The sequence below is a fragment of the Sturnira hondurensis genome, unplaced genomic scaffold (genome assembly GCF_014824575.4).
Source record: "Sturnira hondurensis isolate 20B ecotype Veracruz unplaced genomic scaffold, ASM1482457v3 Scaffold0016663, whole genome shotgun sequence".
Classification (NCBI taxonomy): Eukaryota; Metazoa; Chordata; class Mammalia; order Chiroptera; family Phyllostomidae; genus Sturnira; species Sturnira hondurensis.
In genome coordinates this window covers 13812904-13834528 of record NW_028089294.1, presented here as the reverse complement: position 1 = coordinate 13834528, position 21625 = coordinate 13812904, and the positions used below count along the sequence as shown (strand labels likewise).

Below are 21625 nucleotides of genomic sequence, written 5' to 3'. Positions count from 1 at the left end.
ATCTTCTATGACGAATCTGTGTGCACACACCAGTGAAATCATGTAAACTGTTCACAAGTCCCGGGAAGTGTATCTCAGCTGCGCTAGGTTCGCTTTACCTGCTAGCGTCATGCAGACGCGCTAATGAGGTCATTACATAGCGAACAAGTAGCTCGGCTGTAAACGCTTTATATTGCCTAGAATTCCTTAATGGAGTGTTAAATGGGTTTAAAAGATACTTCAGCGACATTTGGGGAGAGCGCGGTTTTCGGGCGGGCCAGGAATGCGTCCTCTTCCTTTCCGATAGTGAATGGTCGGCCCTGCTGTCTGGGAACTTATGGTCCAGCATGTTTTCAGGAGTGGATGAGATTTTGGTAATGAGGGATGTCTGTACTGGAAAAGGAAAGCACATGTTTACGTTGGACGTTGAACAGAACGCGCTCTTGCTGAAAGTGCCCTGCTCCTGTGCTGCAGGACTGATGCCACCCAAGAGGGACAGTGCTTCTGAACCAGCGCTTGCGCCGCCTGCTGGAGAGGAACAGAAAGCTGTAGCAGAGAAAGATGGTAATACACTCGATAATTTCTGTTCTCAAAATTAAGTTTCACAATGGAACTTGAAGATAATATAGTGACAGAGCGTATAAGGGGGCTAAGTTTTAAAGTTTTTTCAGGGGAAAGATTATTACACTAAAAATTTATCCTTGAAAATCCCCCGAGCAGCTCATCCTAAAGTATGTATGGGTTTTTATATAAAATCCTGTACTGGGATTCTTGTGTACACTTCAATTAGAGATCCGTTGTACTATATTAAGAGAGTAAAATGAAGTCACTTAGTGTAGATGGCTTGATAAAATATTTAAAGTTGCCTTTAGCTGTCAAATCATTGGGTGAGTAGAACATGAATAGAAAGTCCAGAGTATTCCTGCTTGCCTTCAGGTTAACTCAAATCATTTTAATGTTAAGCTTTGTTAACTGAAAATGTATTAATAGTGTTGTTTATATAAATAAAATGGGATTCCACTGTCCCATCCAAAGGAGAGGTGAATGGTGGTTAGAATAGGTCAGTTTAAGTCAGCCGATGTGACAACGTTGTCCTAAGATCGTCATCGTATAGTGTGAATCCTTACAGTGCAGGTGCTTGGGTTATGAAATCTTTTGTTTCAACTGTGTTTGGGTGAAACCAGGCATTTAATTCAACAATAGGTAATCCACAATTGAAGAAGCTAAGTGGAGAGTTTCGGAAGTGTTTACCTGGGGAGGCATCTCATTGGCTTGCTTCCGATTTTTAGCCCTCTGATACATTTTTTTCCGTTTCCTGTTTCAGTTAACCTGCCTGGATCCATCAGCAGCTTGTCCTCTGCATCTTCTCTGGAGCACAGACAGAGCAACCCCAAGAGGCCGAATGCACGCGGCAACAGCAAGAAGACCATGAGCAAAAGCCCGTCGGTTTCGTCTCGAGCCAGTGCTGGTATCTATGGCTTTTTCAAACAGGCTTTCTTGGTATTTTTTTATCTTGGTTTGTTTGTAAGTAGATTTGTTTTTTTTAAACGTGTAGAAGGAACCCTTTACTTCCGTCAGATTGAACTCCTTGCACCCTTCTCTGTCCCTGCAGCCTCCACCACTCCCCCTTCTTGGGCGTAAAGAGGCTTACTCTAGGCTTCTCGGGCTTTGTCCTAGGGTCCTGCTCACCCTGTTTTCTTGTCTGGTCGACACCTGCTTTTTCCCACGTGCCCGAGGCCTCCAACCCTTTCAGGGTCATCATAGAACTTTATGAGACATCCTCAGACAAGTGGAGATATGTGGTTTATTATCTTCCTTATCTCTTTTCCAACATAAACCTAGTAATAACTAACGTATTTCATACTTATTATTTTAGGTACTATTCTAGGCGCTGCACATAACTCACTGCATTTCATTCTCACAACAAACCCATGGAGCAGTCAGGTACCGCTGTCTTCATCCTCCTTTCATGAGTGAGGAAACTGTGATGTGCTATGGCAATACTAGTTAGGATGAGGCCTAGGACTTTTCAGTGCCGTACTTTATCCAGACTTTCTTCCTGCCCCTCCCTGGGTTTATGTGCCCATTCGCTGGCATGGTGTCCGTTTATCCCCCTTCATCCGTGGGACTGGCCTGCGCCATGCCCTCCTGTGGGCTTCTCCAGGCCTTCCCAGGGGGCAGCTGTTGGAATCTGGTTACGGGCCACGGAGAAGCCTCCAGGGCCCCCCTACAGCTGAACAGCTTCCTGGGCAGAATTTCTGCAGGACTTCTGATGTTCAGTAGGGGGCGTTTCAGGGTTTAGGTTTCCGTCAAGGTGAGGGGTGGAGTGGGTTTTTTCCTGATAAGGAAATCAGTTTGGGGTAATTGAAGCCTTGTAGCAATTTCACTTTCAAATCACATTCCTGCATGTATCATTTACACTGAGTTTCTGTGAGCTACTATAATGGACGCATTTTACAGCTGGCCAGTGACAGCCCGTAGGCCAAATCCACCTACCCCCAGATTTTGTAAATAAAGTTTTATTGGAGCACGCCATGCCCATTCTGTTTATGTCTGCTTTTGTGCTGCCACAGCAGAGTTGAGCAGTTCTGACGGAGACCGTGTGGCTTGCAAAGCCTGAAATATTTACCATCCCGCCCTTGACAGAAGGGTGCTGCTCCCCCTTCTCTGGGACAGGGTGCCACCCGACAGTCGAGACCCAGTTGGCAGGCATCGTCCCTGGCATTCGTGTTCTCGGGGAACCCTCCTTCCCTTTGAGCTGCTCGACCTCACGCTCGAGAAACAGAAGTGTGTGGAGCAGCAGGTTCCTGCCGGTGCGCCACAGGGGACTAGTCAGGGGCACTGACCTCTTTTCCCTGAGACTGTCAAGTGAAAAAATGGCAACAGCCAGCACACCAGTGTATTTTTTGGCGTGCTGCAGAATTTTAGTAGTTTGTGTGTGCCATGGGGTGAGAAAGGTTGGGAGCTGCTGCTGTGACGATCTGCAACGAAAGTCTTCCTGTGTGGAAGTCTCCAAGCGGCCAGACTGGCCAGAACGCATAGTGAATTTTTGGCTAATGTGCTTTTTGATTTTTTTCCGCTTTGTTCTTTTCTCCTCTTTCCTTGCCCTGCCCCACCTCCTCCCACCAAACAATTTAACAGGTTTGAGTTCCTCAGCAACATCCGTCTCGAACAGTGCCCGCTGCGAAGGAGAGCTTCAGCTGGGAGACCGGGTGCTGGTGGTGGGCCAGAGAGTCGGCACCGTCAGGTTCTTCGGGACGACAAACTTTGCCCCAGGTGACGCCTCTGATGTTCTTGGTCCAACCTGAATTCTTTACCATACAAGAGGTTTAAAATGTTACCTCTAAGTGCCCTTTCATTTTAGAGAGGTTTTGGTCAACATTTGGTAACTGTGGTGCAGAAAGTGCAAAGCGATGATTAAAATGCAGAATGTTTGTACTCAGGTTGACTCTTATCCATAAAATTTTCTTGCCGATTGTGTTTTAAATTGGCTGGCCTTAAAATTAGTTGTCGCTCCCAGGTTTACTCTCCCTGATTCAGATAATGCAGATAATCTGGCACGTGAGTCCATGAGGCGCCAGCTGCCACAGCGTTTTCCCGTTTTTCCCGAGTGGGTCGGAGAGAAAGGCAGACACAGGTTCAAAGGAACGTGGCAGAGCTTCCGCTTCCTCTGGGGGCCTTAAAAACCCGCTGTGTGTTTATATCTTAACTCCAAGCTGGATTTCTATTGTGTCTCCCAAAGTAAAGGTTATTTTTCCTTAAAAATAAAAGGTTATTTGTGGTGACTGTGATTTCCAGTAGCAGCCGGTCGAGTGGAACCGTGCTCATGTGGCGTGAACAGCAGTGCCGTGCTGACACACGGTGGCTCCGCAGCGCGTAAGGACCGGCTTACTGAGCACGTCGGTTTTTTAATAAGTTCATCGCAGTTTGGGCTAACCTGGCTAATGGCATTCAGACACACAGTGACCTGCTTTCTGAGCGTTGGTTATGGCCATGCAGTAGGCTCTCTGCTTGTGCATAATAGGACTGCTTCAACACAGAAGACATGGTCATGCAATTAGCATTTCCAACCCAGACTCCAGTGTCTGGAGATGGGCTCACCTGTCAGGTTTTGAACACAAGAGGCAAAAATACTGAGAACTTCTAGTTTGCCTTCTGAGGCATTATATAATTGACTCTTCAAAGTAGTAATTTGAAAGAAACAGTATTTTTGCATTTTGGAATTTATAATTTGCAGTAAGTTTTTCAATACCTGTATCCTTATTTTTTATTTCATACTGATTTAAGAGACTGAATACAATTACTAGTGTATGTTCCTTTTAAATTAAAAAAACGAATGGGTTATTAGGTACTTCTAACTGGTCTTCAGGTGCCCTCAGTTTGAGGATCTTTACTTGACAAGGTGTGTTTGTCCATTTACCTAATATTTACCACTCTCAGAGCAACCTCACTGCTGTAAGTCAGGCTCTCTAGGAAAGGAAATTGTATGACTTTTCTTAGACTGGACCCTTTTAAATACTTACAAGCCTTTTTGCAAATCCTTCCTCTTAATGAATCTAAATCTTTTCATTTAGGTTAAAAAGAATATTTCTTTTCATCCTGAGTGGGGACCTGGGGGGATGGGAAACAAAGAAAGAATACCACGATGACCATGATGTACAGTCACATTTTCCGTATTATTTCTGTCTTTCAATTGTTTGAGAACTGTTTGTGGCATTTCTAATATTGGGAGAGTAAATGAAAAGATTGCATGTTCATTTATAGATCTCAGTATGAGGCTACGTTCCCCCACCGACACACGTCGTGTCTGTCACCTGGGCCGGTCCTTGTTCATCAGGCCTGTTAGATAAATGTTGGTCGTGCGACACTTGCGTTACAGCCAGTCCTCGCCCAGGCGTGCTCGTGCATCGGAGCTTTCTCTCTCAAAGTGCGGCTCTGCAATCGAGCTTGTAAAATCCTGTTCTCGTTCCAGGATGTTGGTACGGGATTGAGCTCGAGAAGCCCCATGGCAAGAATGACGGCTCGGTCGGAGGCGTGCAATACTTCAGCTGTTCTCCGAGATACGGGATATTCGCGCCCCCCTCCAGGGTTCAGAGGTGAGCAGAGATGGGGTTCGTGCCTATTCACAAGAGTGTTTTGTGGTCTGCATGGTTTATGGTTAGAGGCCCTCATTTTATATGGAAGATGTGCACTGACTGCAGCCTTTGACGTATTTCAAGGGGTTAACCAGCCACCTCCTTTGGAGAGAAGGCTCCCGGAAAGCTAAATCTGCTTTGCTGAAGATTTGCAATTTTAAAAACCTCCTTTATTCCTCATTTGCAAACCCTATGAGCACGCATAGGCTATTAGAAATGACGTTTGCAGCTAAGAACGTGAGAGCAGCAAGCTTAATCTGTCATGCAAACAAAAGTGAAAATGCTCCCTGATTGCTTCAGGCACCCCATTCATTCTCCTGCAAACCTAATGGAACCGAAATGGTTCTTCCCTCTGATTTCTTTAGTTTTCAAAAATAGATAGGCAGTGGATCTTTGGGGGAAGTGAAGTTTCAAGGATTTGTGTGTGGCACACCTCCTCGGTATCTCTTCCTGAGAGGGCACACTCTTGCCAGCTCACTCTGGTTTGAAACAGTGAGTTGAGCAGAAAGTAAGTCATCATGGAACTCCAGGTGCTGTTTTGTGGCGTGACCTGTGTGCCGGAAGAGGCGGCTTGGTCTGCTTTGCAGAGGGGAATGGGATGCTGATCTTTAAACAGGAGGTAACGGGTGTGACACAGCCACTCTCACGAGAGCAGGGCTGCAGGCACAGCCTGGGAGTCCCCACCACTTTCTTCCAGCTAGACCATGTGACACCCTCCTGCCGTATGGAACAGTTCTTACATCCGTTTTCTTTCCTTGTTTTTCACATTGAATAATTACTTACAATGTTTGTATCAACTTGTTTCTATGATGTGCTTGTTATAATTTTATTATTTATGATAATATAGCATTTAACCTACCATGCTTTGCACTTTATGAAGGACCTTCAATTAAATGTTGCTTTATTTGGTCCTAATAAGTATTTGCTCAGGTGAGCTGGGAAATGACAGTGCCTCTCTATTCCCAGCGTTCAGGGAGCATTTAGTAAGTGGCGGCCTTGGTGCGCCACACTTTGGATGCACATCTCGGCAGTCCTCACAGACCCAGGGGCGTACAGTGAGCATTCCCATTTGGAAGGTGAAGAAGCTTTCAAGAGGTGAAGTGATTGGGCTCAAGTCTTACAGCTTGTGTAGGGAGGACAAACTTTCTGCTACCCTCAGGGTCAGTAGCTGGGGTGGGGCTGGGTCTGTGAATTCAAGTGATGACAGATAGACTGACATTTTATTTTTGCATGCATGGGGCATCACAGAAGGAAGGAGGTGGATACCCCAAGGCGTGGTGAGGTTGGAGCACTTATGGACCATCTTAATAGGGGAGTGACGGTCTTCTGGGTTCTCAGATTGCTTTGGACAAATCTTCATTAACATGTTGCTACGGTCTCCTTGTCACGAGGACAGGGGCCCTTCATTTCATGTTTGATTACCCACAGAACACGGGGTGGCATATGGTAGGCACAGTAGTATTGATCAAATCGAGCACCGTGTTTTTTTTTACGCTGGAATAGCTTTCCTTCTCCTTTATGTGGTGAAGTCACTTTCTTTTTCGTGGCTTCATCTTTTTCTTGCTTTGTTAATGGAACACATGTTTTCTAGTTTGCTTTTTTTTCTTGCCTTCTATTTGGTCTTCTTTAAGGTGATTCATTTAAAAGTGCCCCCCCCCCAAAGAAACAGGGCTCTCTCTAAATGAACCGCTGTCTCTATCCAGCTGTCTTCCTGTCATCTTCTGATTGTCTCATTCATCACCATCAAATACTATTAAGTGTCTTTTCCCACTTTGTGCTGTGTAGGCATTCTATGAGCAAATAAAACAGACGTGGTCCCTGATTTTGAGGAGTTTCTCATGTAAACTAGCTCTGGAGCTCTTTAATGACACCCCTGATTTTCAAGAAGGAAGAATTTTAAACTAGGGACCGAGTGAGGACAGTCTCAGTAAAGGAGTCACCGGTCACAGTCTGGCGTAGCGCCCCTGCAGGCTGTAGCTGGCCTTTCCTCCCTCCCTTTCTGTTTCAAAACGTGGCCCCTGTCCCACAGTCTTTGCACATGTTGTCTCCTCTGCTTGGATGGCTTTCTCCTGACGCCCACTTTTTACCTAGTTTATACTCGTTTTCTTTACAGAGTCCCAGATTCCCTGGATACGCTCTCAGAAATTTCTTCAAATAAACAGAATCGTTCTTATCCTGGTAAGAGTACACACAGTTTTATGTTTCTAGTAATTATTCCTTTGCTTTTATTTACTGACGCATCTTATTGTGACGAATATATGTATACCGAAGAGTATATAAAATGTATCTGTATAGTTTAGGTCCTCATAAAGCAGACATCTGCTCGCCACCCACAAGCCGAAGAGGACGAGGACTTGAATGAACCGCCCCACCCCCGCCCCAGCTCTTCTACCTCCCTTTTCACATGCCTGTCCTCAGGCATGAACCTCGAATTTTATCTTAATTATTATTTCTTTCTTTTTAAAGAAAAGTTATTCATCCACTTCCAGAGAGAGGGGAAAGGAAGGAGGAAGAGAGGGAGAGAAACATCAATGTGTGGTTGCCTCTTACCCCCCCCCCCACCCCCGCACTGTGGGCCCCCCCCCCCCGCACTGTGGCCCTCAACCCGGGCCTGTGCCCTGACTGGGAACCGAACCGGTGACCTTCTGACCTTCTGGTTCGCAGTTTGGTACTCAGTCCACGGAGCCACAGCAGCCAGGGCTCTTTTTAAAGATTTTATTTATTTATTTTTAGAGAGGAAAAGCGAGGGTGAACGAGAGGAATAGAAACATCAATGTATGTTTTTTTGCGTTGTATCTAAAACATCCTTGCCAAATCCAAGGTCATCCTGATTTTCTCCTGGTGTCTTCTGGGGGTTTTGTTATTTTGCATTTTACATTTAGATTTGTGATCCATCGAGCTAATTGCTTATGAAGGTGTGAGATCTGTGTCCAGATTTATTTCTTCATTTATTTCGGCCTGTGGCTGTCCAGCTGCTCCAGCCCTGTTGACTGGAAGGACTGTCTCTTTCCTGCTGAATTTCCTATGCTCGTCCGTCAGAGGTCCGGTTGGCTGTGTTTGTGTGTTTGGGCTCTGTATTCAGGTCCTTGATCTACAGGGCCCAGCAGAAATAACGCCCCTTTTTTTTATTATAACATCTTTTATTACAGAATCACAAGCATGTACTTCTGTACCATGGTACCACACTCAAGCACACCCTGTGACATTTTAGGTGGAATGTTTCAGTTAAAACTATGAATTATGACGCCCATATTACTGCCCTACCAACCGCGCTGAAGCAGGCCTCGCTTCTGCCCCACCTGGTGTTTGTCTGTGCTCGCTAACGCCACCCCATCTCGTTACTACCGCTCTGTAGCAATTCTAGTGGTGTCAGCCCTCTGACTTTGATCTTCTGCTTCAGTATTCTGTTTGTTGTTCCGGGCCTTTGCCTTTCATATACACTTACAGTCCGTTTGTTGATGTCTGCAAAATAGTTTGCTGGCATTTTAATTGGGATTGCATTGTATGTGTAGTTCAAATTGGGAAGAACTGATCTCTTAATATCGAGTTTTCCTATCCATGAATGTAAAATACCTCTAGTTATTTAGATCTTTTTTGATTTCTTTCATCAGAGTTTTATAGTTTCCCTCATATAGATTTTGTACATGTTTAATTAGGTTTATACACAAATTATTTCACTTCTGGCTGTTAATATAACGGTATTGCTTTTATAATAATTCTTTTTATCATATATCAGCTTTCTTTGTATTTATTTATGCTATTTTGTTTTATATTTTTCAACATTTTTATACTTAAATATTTTTTCTTTCTTGATGCAATTCTGGCTATGTTCCTTCCCTCCTTTTATCACATTTTATTCTCTACTTGTATATCTATAAATATGTTTCTTAGTAATTTCTCTAGGTACTTTGATGTACATACTTAGCAAAATCTAAGTAATCATGATGTTTACTCTTCCCTAAATAAGAGAAAATTTTTAGAAACTGGGTTATTCAGTTTCTATATTATTTTCCGCACAAATTTTCCATTATTATAATAATTTTACGTATAATCAGTATTTATTTAATTTGCTCACATATTTGCAAATATCTCTGGTCATTAATCCTCGAAACTTCTACTTGGGATCATTTTGTTTCTACCTCATGTACATTCTTTAAAAGTCCTTCTAGAAAGGGTCTGTTGGTAGCATTCTCTCAGTTTTTGTCTTTTCTTTTTTTTAAAGATTTTATTTTTAAAAAAAGATAAAGAGGGGAAAAGAGGGGAAGAGAGGAAGAAAGAGAGGGAGAGAAACACCAGTGTGTAATTGCCTCTCACATGCCCCCTACTGGGGACCCAGCCCATAACCCAGGCATGTGCCCTGACTGGGAATCCACCCCATGACCCTTTGGTTCGAAGGTGGGCACTCAGTCCACTGAGCCACACCAGCCAGGGCAGTTTTTTCTAATGACAGTTTTACTGGGTAAACTGAACACTTAGTGATAATTTACGTTTGACATCACTTCCTCCTTGCACACTGGCAATATAATTCTGTTTTCTGTCTTCTGTCAGTTTTTTTTTTTTTTGAGAAGTCCGCCATGAGTCTAAGTCATACCCTTGTAGGTGGCTTTTTGTTCTGATCACTTGCAAAGGTCTCCGTTTCCTTCTTCCTGAAGTTTCTCTGCGATGTGTCTGGGTGCGATTTCTTTTGTTTATCCAGTTGGCATCATGGGTCTTCCTGAATCTGGACATTGGTGCCTGGTCAATTCTGTGAAAATTCTTGTCCATGTACTTAAATTATGTTCTCCTTCATTCTCTTTGTTACCCATTTCTGAAACCCTGGTGAGTCAAAGAGCAGACTTGCTCACGCGCCCTCGCCCTCCTTGTCCTCGTCACACTTGGTGTCAGTACAGGGCATCGGGTGGCTTCACAGCTCCTTCTTGCCGGGTCCTCCTTCAGCTGTGTGCATTTAGCTGCCTAATCTGACCACAGAGTTTTTGGTTATAAACTTATAATTTCTTTTTGCCAATCTGTTTGGTTGTTACTTACTGTCATTTATTCTTTCCCCACATTTTCAAGTTTTTTTGTGTGTGTGTCTTTAAACATTTTAAATGTTATCTTTTATTTTATGTTAAATAATGCAATATTTGAAGTCTTTGTGAATCTGATTCTACCATATGTTTCCGTTGAGCCCAACTTATGGTGCCTTTCATCTTTGTGAGTTTTGTAGTTTATTATTGTAAAACGCTTCTTTTACTCAGAATTCAGCGTATGGGGATTTCCGAGGCCTGGGTGGAGGCCTGCAGAGAAAATCACATTTACTTCGGGCCACTGTCTGGAGACACCGACAACCTGGACTGTTTGAATTTATTGCCTCCAAAAGTTTTTAAAAATATTACACAGATAAAATAAAACTTGCGCATGGTCATCAATTTTGAGAGAAGAAAATTTTGCTTTTTTTTGACCATTGATGTTAACACAATCCAGCTTCCCTTTGTCTTTGTACGAATGGTATTTCATTTGGTTTCTCTAACCTTACGCTGAGGATGAGCATTTTGGGATTATCACTTTAACCCAGAGTCTAGTGAGAATCCTCATCTCAGCAGCTCCAGGCCATCCGTCCTTCCTCGTCTCCTGGGCGGGCGGTGGTGAGGTGGAAGTATCCGTGGCCCACGGTGGTAGGGGGCTTTGGTGCTTGGTCACCTCTCATGGTTCCTCTTTGTAGGTCTTGGCTTCTTTGAAATTCTGCCTTTTCTGTCAGCTCAACAGTATTGAAAACATTACAGTTGTTTTAAATTGTACTCGCTTTGATCAAGAGAGTCACTTAGCACATCTGGTCTGCTGTTAACTGCCAGGGCTGAGATCCCATTCTTGGTAAAAACATCTTTTTAGAAACTTACCTTGTGTAAAGTCTTTTTTAAAAAAATTACTCTGTCATTGGGATGACAGCAATCACAAGCTCTGAAACTCACTACTTCATATTTTATAAATTGGTTATATTTTGTGATAGTGTTTCAAAATTATGTTATCCTTTTTTAATATGCTTTATCAAGATTAATATTTCAGAAACAAAGATTCGGCTTTATCAATGTATAATTCAGTTTTATTTGGTCTTCAAGAAATTTTATAACAAAACTTCCAAAAGTGATGTCATGATCTTAACTTGTTCGTATATGTGCATTGCATGTGAGAAAGATAAGATAAGAACTTGTCATGAAATCTAAGTGGCTTTTACATTCTGGATGCAAAGTTTAGGACATCTATAGAAGAAATGCTGAAAGATAACTTTTAATAAGTACTGCAAGTTTGTGATTTATTTTTCCTCTTCTAACCTTAACTTTCATATTTAGGTTTTAGGAGGAGCTTTAGTACAACTTCTGCTTCTTCCCACAAAGAGATTAACAGAAGAAATGCTTTTGCCAAGTGAGTATTAAGAAGGTTTAGAAAAACACCTTCCCAGAGGAACATGACACGACTCTGTGAGGAGAGAGAAGTGGAGTGTTGGATCGCTTACATTGCTTGGTGGAGTTTTAACACTTAGGGAAAAGGTGTGAGCAGTGCAGTTGAGAAGGGTTCTGCCTCTCTCTTTTGCAATAAAAAAATGGCAGCCGTCACTAAAAGTACCCTACTGCATATATTTTCACATTTGTTTAGTACTGGTAATAAACGTTGGAGGAATTTGCACTTTGTGTTATACTGGAATAGGGTGGATCGGTTTTTTAAACCGTTTACTTAATTAGTTAGAAATTTGATATTTCCAGGAATTCATGAAGGGAGTGTCAGGCCTGTTTGCATAAGGTAACCTTGCCAGCCTGCGAAGACCCCCCCCTCCCCGTCTTCTGGCGCAAGCTGCGCAAAGCTCTTGTTTTCCTTTGTTTCTTTGTTTCTTATGGAGAGAATCTCTCTCTCTTTTTCATTTAGATTTATTGATCCCACACCCACTTTACTTCCCCACACAGTTTTCTAAGACTTTCAGAAACTATTTTACTTGTAGAGGAATGTGAGGCCTTTCCAGATTGTTTGGGTTACAGGGTTTATTTTTATTTTTAAATCCTTCCAATAAATCTATGAGTGATGTCTTGGGTGGGGGGGGATGGTTCCTGAGTGGGGAAGTGCATATCCTTGCTCAAGTGGTGAGACACTGGAAGCCCTTGGAAATTAGAGCCTAGGTAGTGACCTTGACCGTCCCGGAAACAGCAAGGGGGCCCTTACTGCGCTAATCGGGCCTGAGGTTAATCGGGCCTGAGGTCGTTGGGTAGCTTCGAGGAGACTTGCGGAGTGCTGGTCCTCTGCGCTGTGAGGTGCTGGTCAGCGGGGTTGGGTGGATGTTTGCTTCCCTTCCTCAAAGCCTTCACTGATTGAGAGAATTTTGAAATTCGTCTCCTCACTTGAGTAGCTGAGCGAGTTTAAGGGCGGTAAATCCATGCTCCACTTTACTGAAGATATTCAGGAATTCTTAGGCAGAATGGAAGAAGGTGCTAAGGAGACACCAGGATGTAAGGATGCTCATGGGGGGAGGCGCGGAGTGTCCCGAGGTTGGTGGATGGGAGGCGGGCTGCGGAGAGGGGAGGAGGGGCGGTCTGAGGGTGGGGACCCGGGACAGGACAGGACTGGGTCCGTGCTCTGTGCGCGTCCTGTGAAGAGGGCATGAAGGCGGCGTTATCGACTCCTGCAGATGGAGACTTGGCGCCTGTTTGAGAAAGTACTCTTGAGGATACGTATTCAATTTTAAAACTCACTTATTTTTATTTATAGAGCATGTGACCAAAATGCGTGGTGATTAGTGTTGCAGGGAACAAAAGAACAAAACAAAGAACTTAGGTGCTGGCTAGTTCAAGGGTCTTAAATAAATCTCTCTCTCTCTATAATATATCTGTATGTACATCTTAAATCCAGTTAATGTAGTAGTAAAATAGCCAAAAGAGAAAAAATTTTCTGAACTATTAAACAAAAGTATATTCTGATATTGCTGTTCAGGATAAAAAATCCAATTGTGAGGGTAAAGTGTTGTCTTAGCGACTGGATGGGGAGCCGGCCACCGGGGTGCTGCGGGAGCGGCGCCCGGCTCGGCCCGGCCTGGCCGTCAGTCAGTCTGTCCGTCTCTCCCGTCTCTCCGTGCGCAGGTCCAGGCCGGCCCTGCGGCGCAGCTGGAGCGGCGCGGCCCCGGCGTGCGCGGAGCGGGGCGCGCGGTTGCGCGAGGGCGCGCAGGTCCTGCTCACCAGCTCCAACGAGATGGGCACCGTGAGGTACGTGGGCCCCACGGACTTCGCCGCGGGCATCTGGCTCGGGCTGGAGCTCCGAAGCGCCAAGGGGAAGAACGACGGAGCTGTGGGTGACACGCGCTATTTCACCTGCAAGCCGAACCACGGCGTCTTGGTTAGGCCGAGCCGGGTCACCTACCGGGGGATAAAGGGCTCCAGGCTGGTGGACGAGAACTGCTGAGCTGCACTGGAGTGTTCCGTGAGTGTGCGCGCGCGTGTGAGTGTGTACATACACTTGTATATGTAGGGCGTGAGATACGGAGTCTGTGGCACCTGTAGACTGTAGCCGTTATTTAAAATTTGCAAATACGGCTGTCTTCCTAAAAACCGCTGTAACAATCGGAGAGACGCCTTTAAAAAGCTAGCAGCGTGAACTGTGGGAATCATGGCTCTCTTAAAACAATTTTGAAACAAGCATTTAAGAAAGTTTGTGAAACTTTAGACCCAAGAAGATTTTGAGAGAAAAAAAGTGCCAGTAGGCGACCAGCTGGTGCTGCTTAGTCTGTTTCGTGTTTGCACGTGACATTGGGCTTAATTTTTTGCACATGTTTAGCTTCCTTGTGGGACGGATCTCTAAAACACACACACAGACACACGAAGCACTTTCAAAACATGACGCACTTTCGTCTTTGCCATCGTTTCCTTCTGGGATGTGAAAAACATTGAAAGATTGTATTTAAGAGAAGAGTGCAAATTGAGATGTGTTAGAATATAGTACTCATTTGTTTATTCTTGATTTTTTGTTTTATTATTCATAAAGCTGATGGTTGCAAATTCATCCTGTTATAAAGCTACAGAACTGTATCATGTTTTTATTTTCCTTGTTGAGCACATGGTAACAAGCTGAGCTTCATCACAGAGCGTAATAATGTAATAATGCGGGGCATTTGTGTTGTGGGCAGTGTTGAAGTTTATGGTCCTGTATGATGATTTATCTTCAGTTGTGCACATCCAGACCTTAAACTACAACAGAAATATCGGAACAGCTTGCTTTATGAGATTAAAATCATCCTTCAGAATGGAGCTTACTTTGTGCTTAGAAATAATATGTTGAACTATTTTGTAATATGCTATTTAAAATCTAAATTCTGTTGCTTTGCTGCCTTTTTAAAAAGAAGTGTGGCGTTTCAAATATTGCTAGAGCTATTTTCCTGAAATACGTTTGCAAAACGAGGCTGCTTTATAACCAAGGAATATTTTTATTGATTGAAGAAAATGACTGTACTGCTATTCAGAAGTAAACTTATTTTATTATGTAGCTTATTTCTTAAAGACTCTATTTATACTTTAACATGCAATCCCCAATTATACTGCACTTGGGTGTCTATCATTCTTCCTGTTAATATAAAACACTAAGTTAGAGACAACAGTGCCGACACTGAGTTTATTTTGAGATCAGAGAGCCAATTGCTCTCCTATGTAGGTTAGGGTTATGAAATCCATTTAATAATGTGTGTGTTGACAGATACTACACATACAAGTTCAGCATTGTCATTTGTGTTTTGCGTATTAAATGTCGAAGTTCGCTTCTCGAGCATTAATAAAAAGGGAAAATGTTTGGGCTTTGGAACGGTGTCGTCTTGTCATTTATCTGCGACCACGCTTTGCCCTGTTAACTCCGAGTACAGGTGTTTGTACTTAACTTTTTCCCCCTAAATGACCTGGGTTTGCCTCATCCCTGTAAAGACTCTTAAACAGAGTCAGGCTTTCTACTCAACAGGTTGAGTCATGTCTCTAGCCAGCCCATTGTCTTCTTGTTCTGCTGAACGGAGAGCCCTCTCAGGGAAAGAGTGTGTGTCTGCAGTTTTCTGAAATCGCTTCATGTCTTTCATATGGGTGGAATGTCTCTTGTTTGTTTAAGGTAGGATAGAACACGTTGAATTCAGACTTTAAAAATATGTAAGTAGTTATCTACATTCTACTAAAAACTTGGTTCCGCATTTTAGGGTAACTTGGTAGGAACATTTTTAAGGGCTGCAAAGCAGTCAGATACAGGCATGTGCTGCCTCTGAGCTGAGACGCCGTGACTTTGGAGTGAGTCCCTTCGCTAGCCTCTTCTGAACTCCTCAGCCCGCCTCTTCTGAACTCCTCAGCCCGCCTCGTGCTGAATTTTTCTCCTGAGCATTCGGCGTCCCTGACCACGGTAAACCTTTTGCTTATTATTTCTCTCTTCCCTCACTGGATCGAGGGACGGATATTTGGCTGTTTCGCTCATCACTTTGTTCCCAACACCTGGAATAGCACTTGGCTCCTTGCAGGGGCTTGGCAGTGATCACTGAATTGAAAGAGGCAGTGCAGGCCCCGGCCCTCCCAGCAGAGGTGTAGTCTAGCTGGCTTCAGATGGGGGCGGGGCTGGGCGGGCGGTGCCTCGAGAGAGCCGGCCACAGGACCGGGAAATCTTCCCAGGTAAGGGAGGAGAGAGGACAAGGAAAGTTTGAGTCCTGTGGTACAGCTCTACCCCAGAAGAGTGACATGAGGAAGGGAGAAGGGTGTCAGGGGCAGGGAAGGGGACACGAACGACACCACAGGAGCATCTAAGGCAGTTCCTTTCTGTTTTCCCTGGGGCTGGCTTTGAATTTCTCTTTTGCTGTGGCGATAAGTTAGGGACCAGGGATACGGGTCGTGTCATCTGTAGGGAATGGCTGGATCTTACCTGTGTGTGCACAACATCGGTACGGGCACCAAGCATTTTATTTCAGGGTTTTCTTTTGGACCTACCTGCATAGAGTGTGTGGCAGTGTTATCTAAGCCACAGTGACTGACGGCTGCAGACCTAGTGTGTTGAGATTCACTCTTTTAAAAAAAATTTGTATTTACTGATGACAGAGAGAGAAAAACGCATAGAATTGTTATTCTCTTTATTTACGCATCCATCGGTTGGTTCTTGGTATGTGCCTCACCAAGGACTGACCCTACAACCTTGGCCTGTTGGGACAATGTTCGAACCAACTGAGCTACCTGGCCAGGGTAAGAATCATTCTCTCTTTTTTTTTTGAGTTTTTAAAAGATGTTATTTATTTATGTATTTTAGAGAGAGGGGAAGACAGGGAGAAAGAGAAGGAGAAACATCAATGTGTGGTTGACTCTCACACGCCCCCTACTGGGGACCTGGCCTGCAACCCAGGCATGTGCTCTGACTGGGAATCGAACTAGCGACCCTGTGGTTCGCAGGCTGGCACTCAGTCCACTGAGTCCCACCAGCCATGGAGAATCATTCTTAATTAAGAAACAGGTTTAGTAATTTTAACTCTCCACCAGTCATTTGTTATCTAAATGACTGATACTCAGAGACGTGTAATACGTATCACCACGCTGCAAGCCAGTAGGAGAATTTACTTTTTATTTTTCTTCATGCCCTTTGCTTCACTACACTTATTTAAAATACAAATACATTAGTTAATACAAAACTCACATTATCACACATATGTTTAGTAATTGTTTAATAACCCCCCTTGGTACATACATTGACCCTTATTTACAAACAACGTCACATCAGCTGCTTGAACATATAACAGATATTCCCACTGAAGCTTGTGTGGACGCTGAACAAGTTGGGCATGTTAAGATTTTATGACAAGCAGGGTATGATGCCTTTGTATAGGTAATGAGAATTTTTCTACCAAAAGTTTTGCTAACACTCCTTGGTACAGGAGGGAAAGGAGTGTACGTGGAGGAGTTGGCGTGCCGGGCTCGTATTACTGACAGCAGTGCATTTTCATTCTGTTTGGTGACAGCAGGGCTGTTGGTATGTTCACAGCCTCTCCCTTAAGGGGAAGGGCACCAAGGGCTGGGGGACCCTTTCGCCTCTTGTCCCTTCAGAGTATCTTATAGTGGATGGCACTTTCATGATAAAGCAGCAGCAAATTTCATCACTTTCGGTGCAGTTCAGGTAGGAAGTGTGGTGCTGAGGAGGGAGCAGGAAGTTCTGGGTTATCTCAGTAAAGATATTTTAGGTGTTTACACTGAAGCTATTTGCTTGAACTGTAACTCGTTCCCAGTGATCAGCGGTGTCGTTGAAAAAAAAAAAGCTCATGAATCTGTAAGTCCTGCTCTGAAACCCTAAATGAGTTCAGACATACAAGGGCGTTGTGACTACAGGTGTTTAGGCGTTTACACGTGTGTGTACCTTGTAAGCTGCTTTATCCAGAGGAATGCGTTCTCAGGAGTGGGTACTTGGAGTTGTTTGAATTGCATGAATCAAATTAAATAGAGAGTCTCAGAAATTTACTTGCGCTGCGCTGAATTGAAATTTAAAGCATCTCTGAAGAGTAGGGAGTTTAAAGAGCCAGATGCTGTGTTCTTGACGTGTGTCAAACTCACAGAGGTTAAGTTCTTTCAGCTTCAGCTGAATTGAGTGTGTCGTGGCTTTGCTTGAAGTAGACGTACCTTCTTGAAGACTGAACGGATTATTTTTCACACGACAAATAAAAATAGACTTACATGGAAGTAAATCATGTTGAAATTATACACACAGATTCAGGCTGTTCTTCTTAGTATTATTTTTTCCTAAATTGCCGTCTGGATTCAGCTTACATCCCAGTCAGGTGTTAATGGCATTGGCTGTCCCCGATAGTTCTTGCTATAAAGGATAGATATTACTATCCAATGTTTTTGGAGAAAAATATCCTAAAGTGGATTTTAAAATGAATTTTAATGGTCATAACAAGCCCTATTTTGATAGCAGGGGGAAAGGGATTTTGCATTATGAATAACAGAGAAGAGTAAGGTGAAAAATTTGAGTCCTGTTTATTGAACTTGCCAATAAAATGGTTTCTAATAATAATTCCAAAAGATTATACATATTAGTTAAAAAGGAATTTTATCAAATGGTCTTTTTCTTGAAGGGGAGAAGGCTTAGGGACTTAGGAAATAGCGTAAGATTTCCCGAGGCCTCGCCACACACTCCCCGGTGTGTGGCCAAGGAGAGGCCGGCTCTGCTTTGGTTTCTTATCTTACAAAACATCACCAGCTGCTTCCTGCACACACGTGAGGAGAAAAGCATTTCTGTCTTTTGTATTACTTTGTTTCTTCTGAGAACTGTGCAGTACCATATAAACGTTACCTTGCAATAATGTGAAAAGATCTAAATCCCCTTTTCCTTGACCTTTAGATGCACTAAAGTGCACATCGCTTGCCTGCACTCTTTGGTGTTACCTTTTGGTGGGTTATTTGAACAGGCTGTCTTTGTTGGATTGTAAATTCCACTATGAAGCTGTGTAATTCACAACAGGTTTCTAAAAATTGCCACTTGACAGTGGCGGATGTCCATAAATCTGAAAAGAGAAATTCTACTCGATTCCGTGGTAACTGGGAGAAAGGACGCTGTTCCTAGCGAATTCCTCACCTTAACGGCACCGGGACACCTGCTCAGGGAGGGGGGGCTCCAAAACGCCTCCTGGTCTCCGTCAGGTGCCTCATTCTGGGCTTTGGTAACTTCACTTTGGGATGGGAGGTGCAAACTGACAACTGACAGAAAGTGCATCAGATCTCTCATCAAGTATTAGATGTGGTAAAGGATAACGTTCCAAGGGTTAAGTTCTATAATTTTGCTTTGCTAATAAGGCTGCACTTGTGGCAGATGTAACAAAAGAGAAATAAGTGGTGTGATTCCCATAGACTTGTCAGCTTTGCTTCTTCCGGGAACCCATCCCGATTAACTTCATTTTGCTATGGTCATGATTTTACGATTTGTTAAAGAGGCCTTCGAATAGAAAAAATAAACAGCCAACTGATACTGAACTTCTTTCTGGCCTACTTCCATGTAAAGATTAAATATAATTTGGCTCCCTGGGATTGTGCACCGAATTAATTGGCCTTGGCTCTAAATGAATTAAGAGTCAAGGTCAAGAAAAAGAACACATGCACACATGTGTGCGCACACACACCCCCGTCACGGGTGGTGGGAATTTACCTGACACGGGGAAGTCTTACACAGCCTCAGACTTCAGAGCTGGGAGGGCCTTTGAGACCAAACTGCTCACAGTTGTAACTGAGAGAGGAAGAGTTTAAGCAACTTGAGTAAATCTACTCTGGTCCCAACCGTAGACGGATAGTCACAGCCTCTTACCCGGGGCCTGCCCAGTCTGCCTGCTGTTTCTCAGGTGATTGACTTGTGCTAAACAATCCAGAATAGTGTACTCATCTGCAGTTTCCTCAGTGCGCTTTTCATCGGCTTTGGAAAGTGAGCTCTCTGAAAATGTAAATATTTGAAGGAGCACTAACATTCATTGCTAAGGCTTCGTGAGAGTTCTTTTAATGAGGCAGTCTCTCAGCTACTACTGGCTGACAGGCACTTGCCGATGTTAGCCACGGGTGCCAGGAGGTCAGCCTAGGTCAATGGAGAAGGGAGAGCCCTAGAGTGTGTCAGGCAGAGGGGTCGAAAAAGTGGACGTGGGAGGGCACCGGAAACACACCTCAGCCTTGCAGCATTTCTGAGGTGACTTGGGGGTGCCATCTTTACAAGCGAGGGTTACACGCTTGTTTTGCCTTTGCTCAGCCCTGAAGACGGGAAAGTCACCGCTTGGGTTTGGTGTTTTTGGTTCATGTTCCTCCCTCCTCTCGGTTGTAGGAAATAGTCTGTTCTTACTCTGAGCTTCACCAGCATTTTAAAGTCGTTAAGCGAGAGCTAAAAATAGCTTTGTACGTGAGCAGTGTGTTAGACATTAAACACACCTACTCAGGATGCCACATGAAAATAGAGTTTTAACAGAGAAGCCTTACTATTTGTTCTTGGCAATCATCTCTCATTTTAGGGCATTTAGTGGAGAACTACAGGAATCCTGGTGTTTGTTTTGTGTGTTCGCACGGCATGGGGAGCCATCTGCTGCAATGAAAATAGCAAAGTCAAATTGTGTGTTCTTTGGGGACCCATTTAAAAACTCACTGGCTAAAGACAGGTTGACAGTGCACTCCAGACAATTTAATGAATCTTGTCATGGGAGCCTGTTATTCAGNTCTCTCATTTTAGGGCATTTAGTAGAGAACTACAGGAATCCTGGTGTTTGTTTTGTGTGTTCGCACGGCATGGGGAGCCATCTGCTGCAATGGAAATAGCAAAGTCAAATTGTATGTTCTTTGGGGACCCATTTAAAAACTCACTGGCTAAAGACAGGTTGACAGTGCACTCCAGACAATTTAATGAATCTTGTCATGGGAGCCTGTTATTCAGGGTAGTCTGAATGCATATGCATCTGTTTTAGGGCTACAAAGCTCATGAATTTTAGTCCTGTTGGTACTGGAGAAAATCTGCTGAAATGGCCTGGTCATGCAGAATGTCTTAATGGAATAAAAATCGTCTGCAGTTACGTGATACCTCACCACTATAGGGTTTACCAAGTGTTATAAGGAGATGCCAGAAACTTAAAAAGGAAAAAAGGATTACTTAGATTTATTGGACATCTTCCTTTCTGTGATGCTTATTTATAACACTTAATTCTAAGTGTCACATCCATCCTTTGAGTCAAAAATGAGTTGGTTCTAGTAGGGTTCTTGCTACCACCATTAAACAAGTTTCAGATGAAGTCCCATGTGAGCCAGGGACGTGGGGGGAGCGGGGAGAGGAACCCTGCTGAGCTGTGGTGGTCCAGGGTCTGGGGGGCGCATATAGACAATAGATACTCTGGCTCTTGCAGTTCTCCCCACCCCACCCCTGATCACTCAGGAATTCGAGAGCTCTGTGGGGGGTGATGCTTGTGCTCTGCACGGTTTATAGTCTCCCCAAGGCCAGTGGGAAAGAAAGTGACTGTCCTTGTTTTGTGGACGGAGACACATGGAGATCCAGGCAGGCCCAGTGACCCGAGGAGAGCCAGGATCCCACCCCGCCTGGGCGGGGAGAAGCCCATCCTTCGACTGCTGAGTACAGTGTACTCTTCAAAAAAATACAACTTACTCCTGGTAGTTTGATTTGGTCTAATTTTGAGGCGTGACCCTTCATTCACTGGTACTTCCCCACAAACCGCCTTTGTCCCAAAGGAAGGGTTGTAAACTTTTGATGGGCTTCTCTGTAGACACAGAGTAGAAATAATTAGGCTAGCTCATGGTTTAATTAACATGGTTTCTGCACACTTTACTCGCGCCTGTTCGAATTCTAGGTGGAACTTTCGTAGTTAAGAGGAGGAGACATGGTATCTGTGTGACTAGCTGGAGCAGCAGTGAGGGGACAGTGGTCCAGCTGCGTGTCGTGTGACACCGAGGCCACAGCGAGGTGAATGACACGTCTCGAGGGCATTGTATCGCTGTGTGGAGTTGTTTGCTTATCTGTGTACACAGGCTTTT

General features: G+C 44.0%; 1 protein-coding gene across 5 annotated transcripts in view; it reads left to right on the top strand.

The window, feature by feature from the left end:
* CLIP4 (CAP-Gly domain containing linker protein family member 4) overlaps nt 1–14918 on the top strand; it is a 47909-nt gene extending 32991 nt beyond the window's left edge. For 4 of the 5 annotated variants that reach the window (XM_037066651.1, XM_037066653.1, XM_037066650.1 and 1 more), the window contains 7 exons: nt 454–543; nt 1304–1447; nt 3121–3255; nt 4952–5075; nt 7228–7292; nt 11441–11513; nt 13214–14918. In XM_037066651.1, coding sequence (XP_036922546.1) covers nt 454–543; nt 1304–1447; nt 3121–3255; nt 4952–5075; nt 7228–7292; nt 11441–11513; nt 13214–13532 — 950 coding nt within the window. In that variant the 3' untranslated portion in view covers nt 13533–14918. The remainder of the gene's footprint in view (nt 1–453; nt 544–1303; nt 1448–3120; nt 3256–4951; nt 5076–7227; nt 7293–11440; nt 11514–13213) is intronic. The other variant, XM_037066654.1, reaches the window with a different exon arrangement.
* Nucleotides 14919–21625: the final 6707 nt, after the last annotated feature.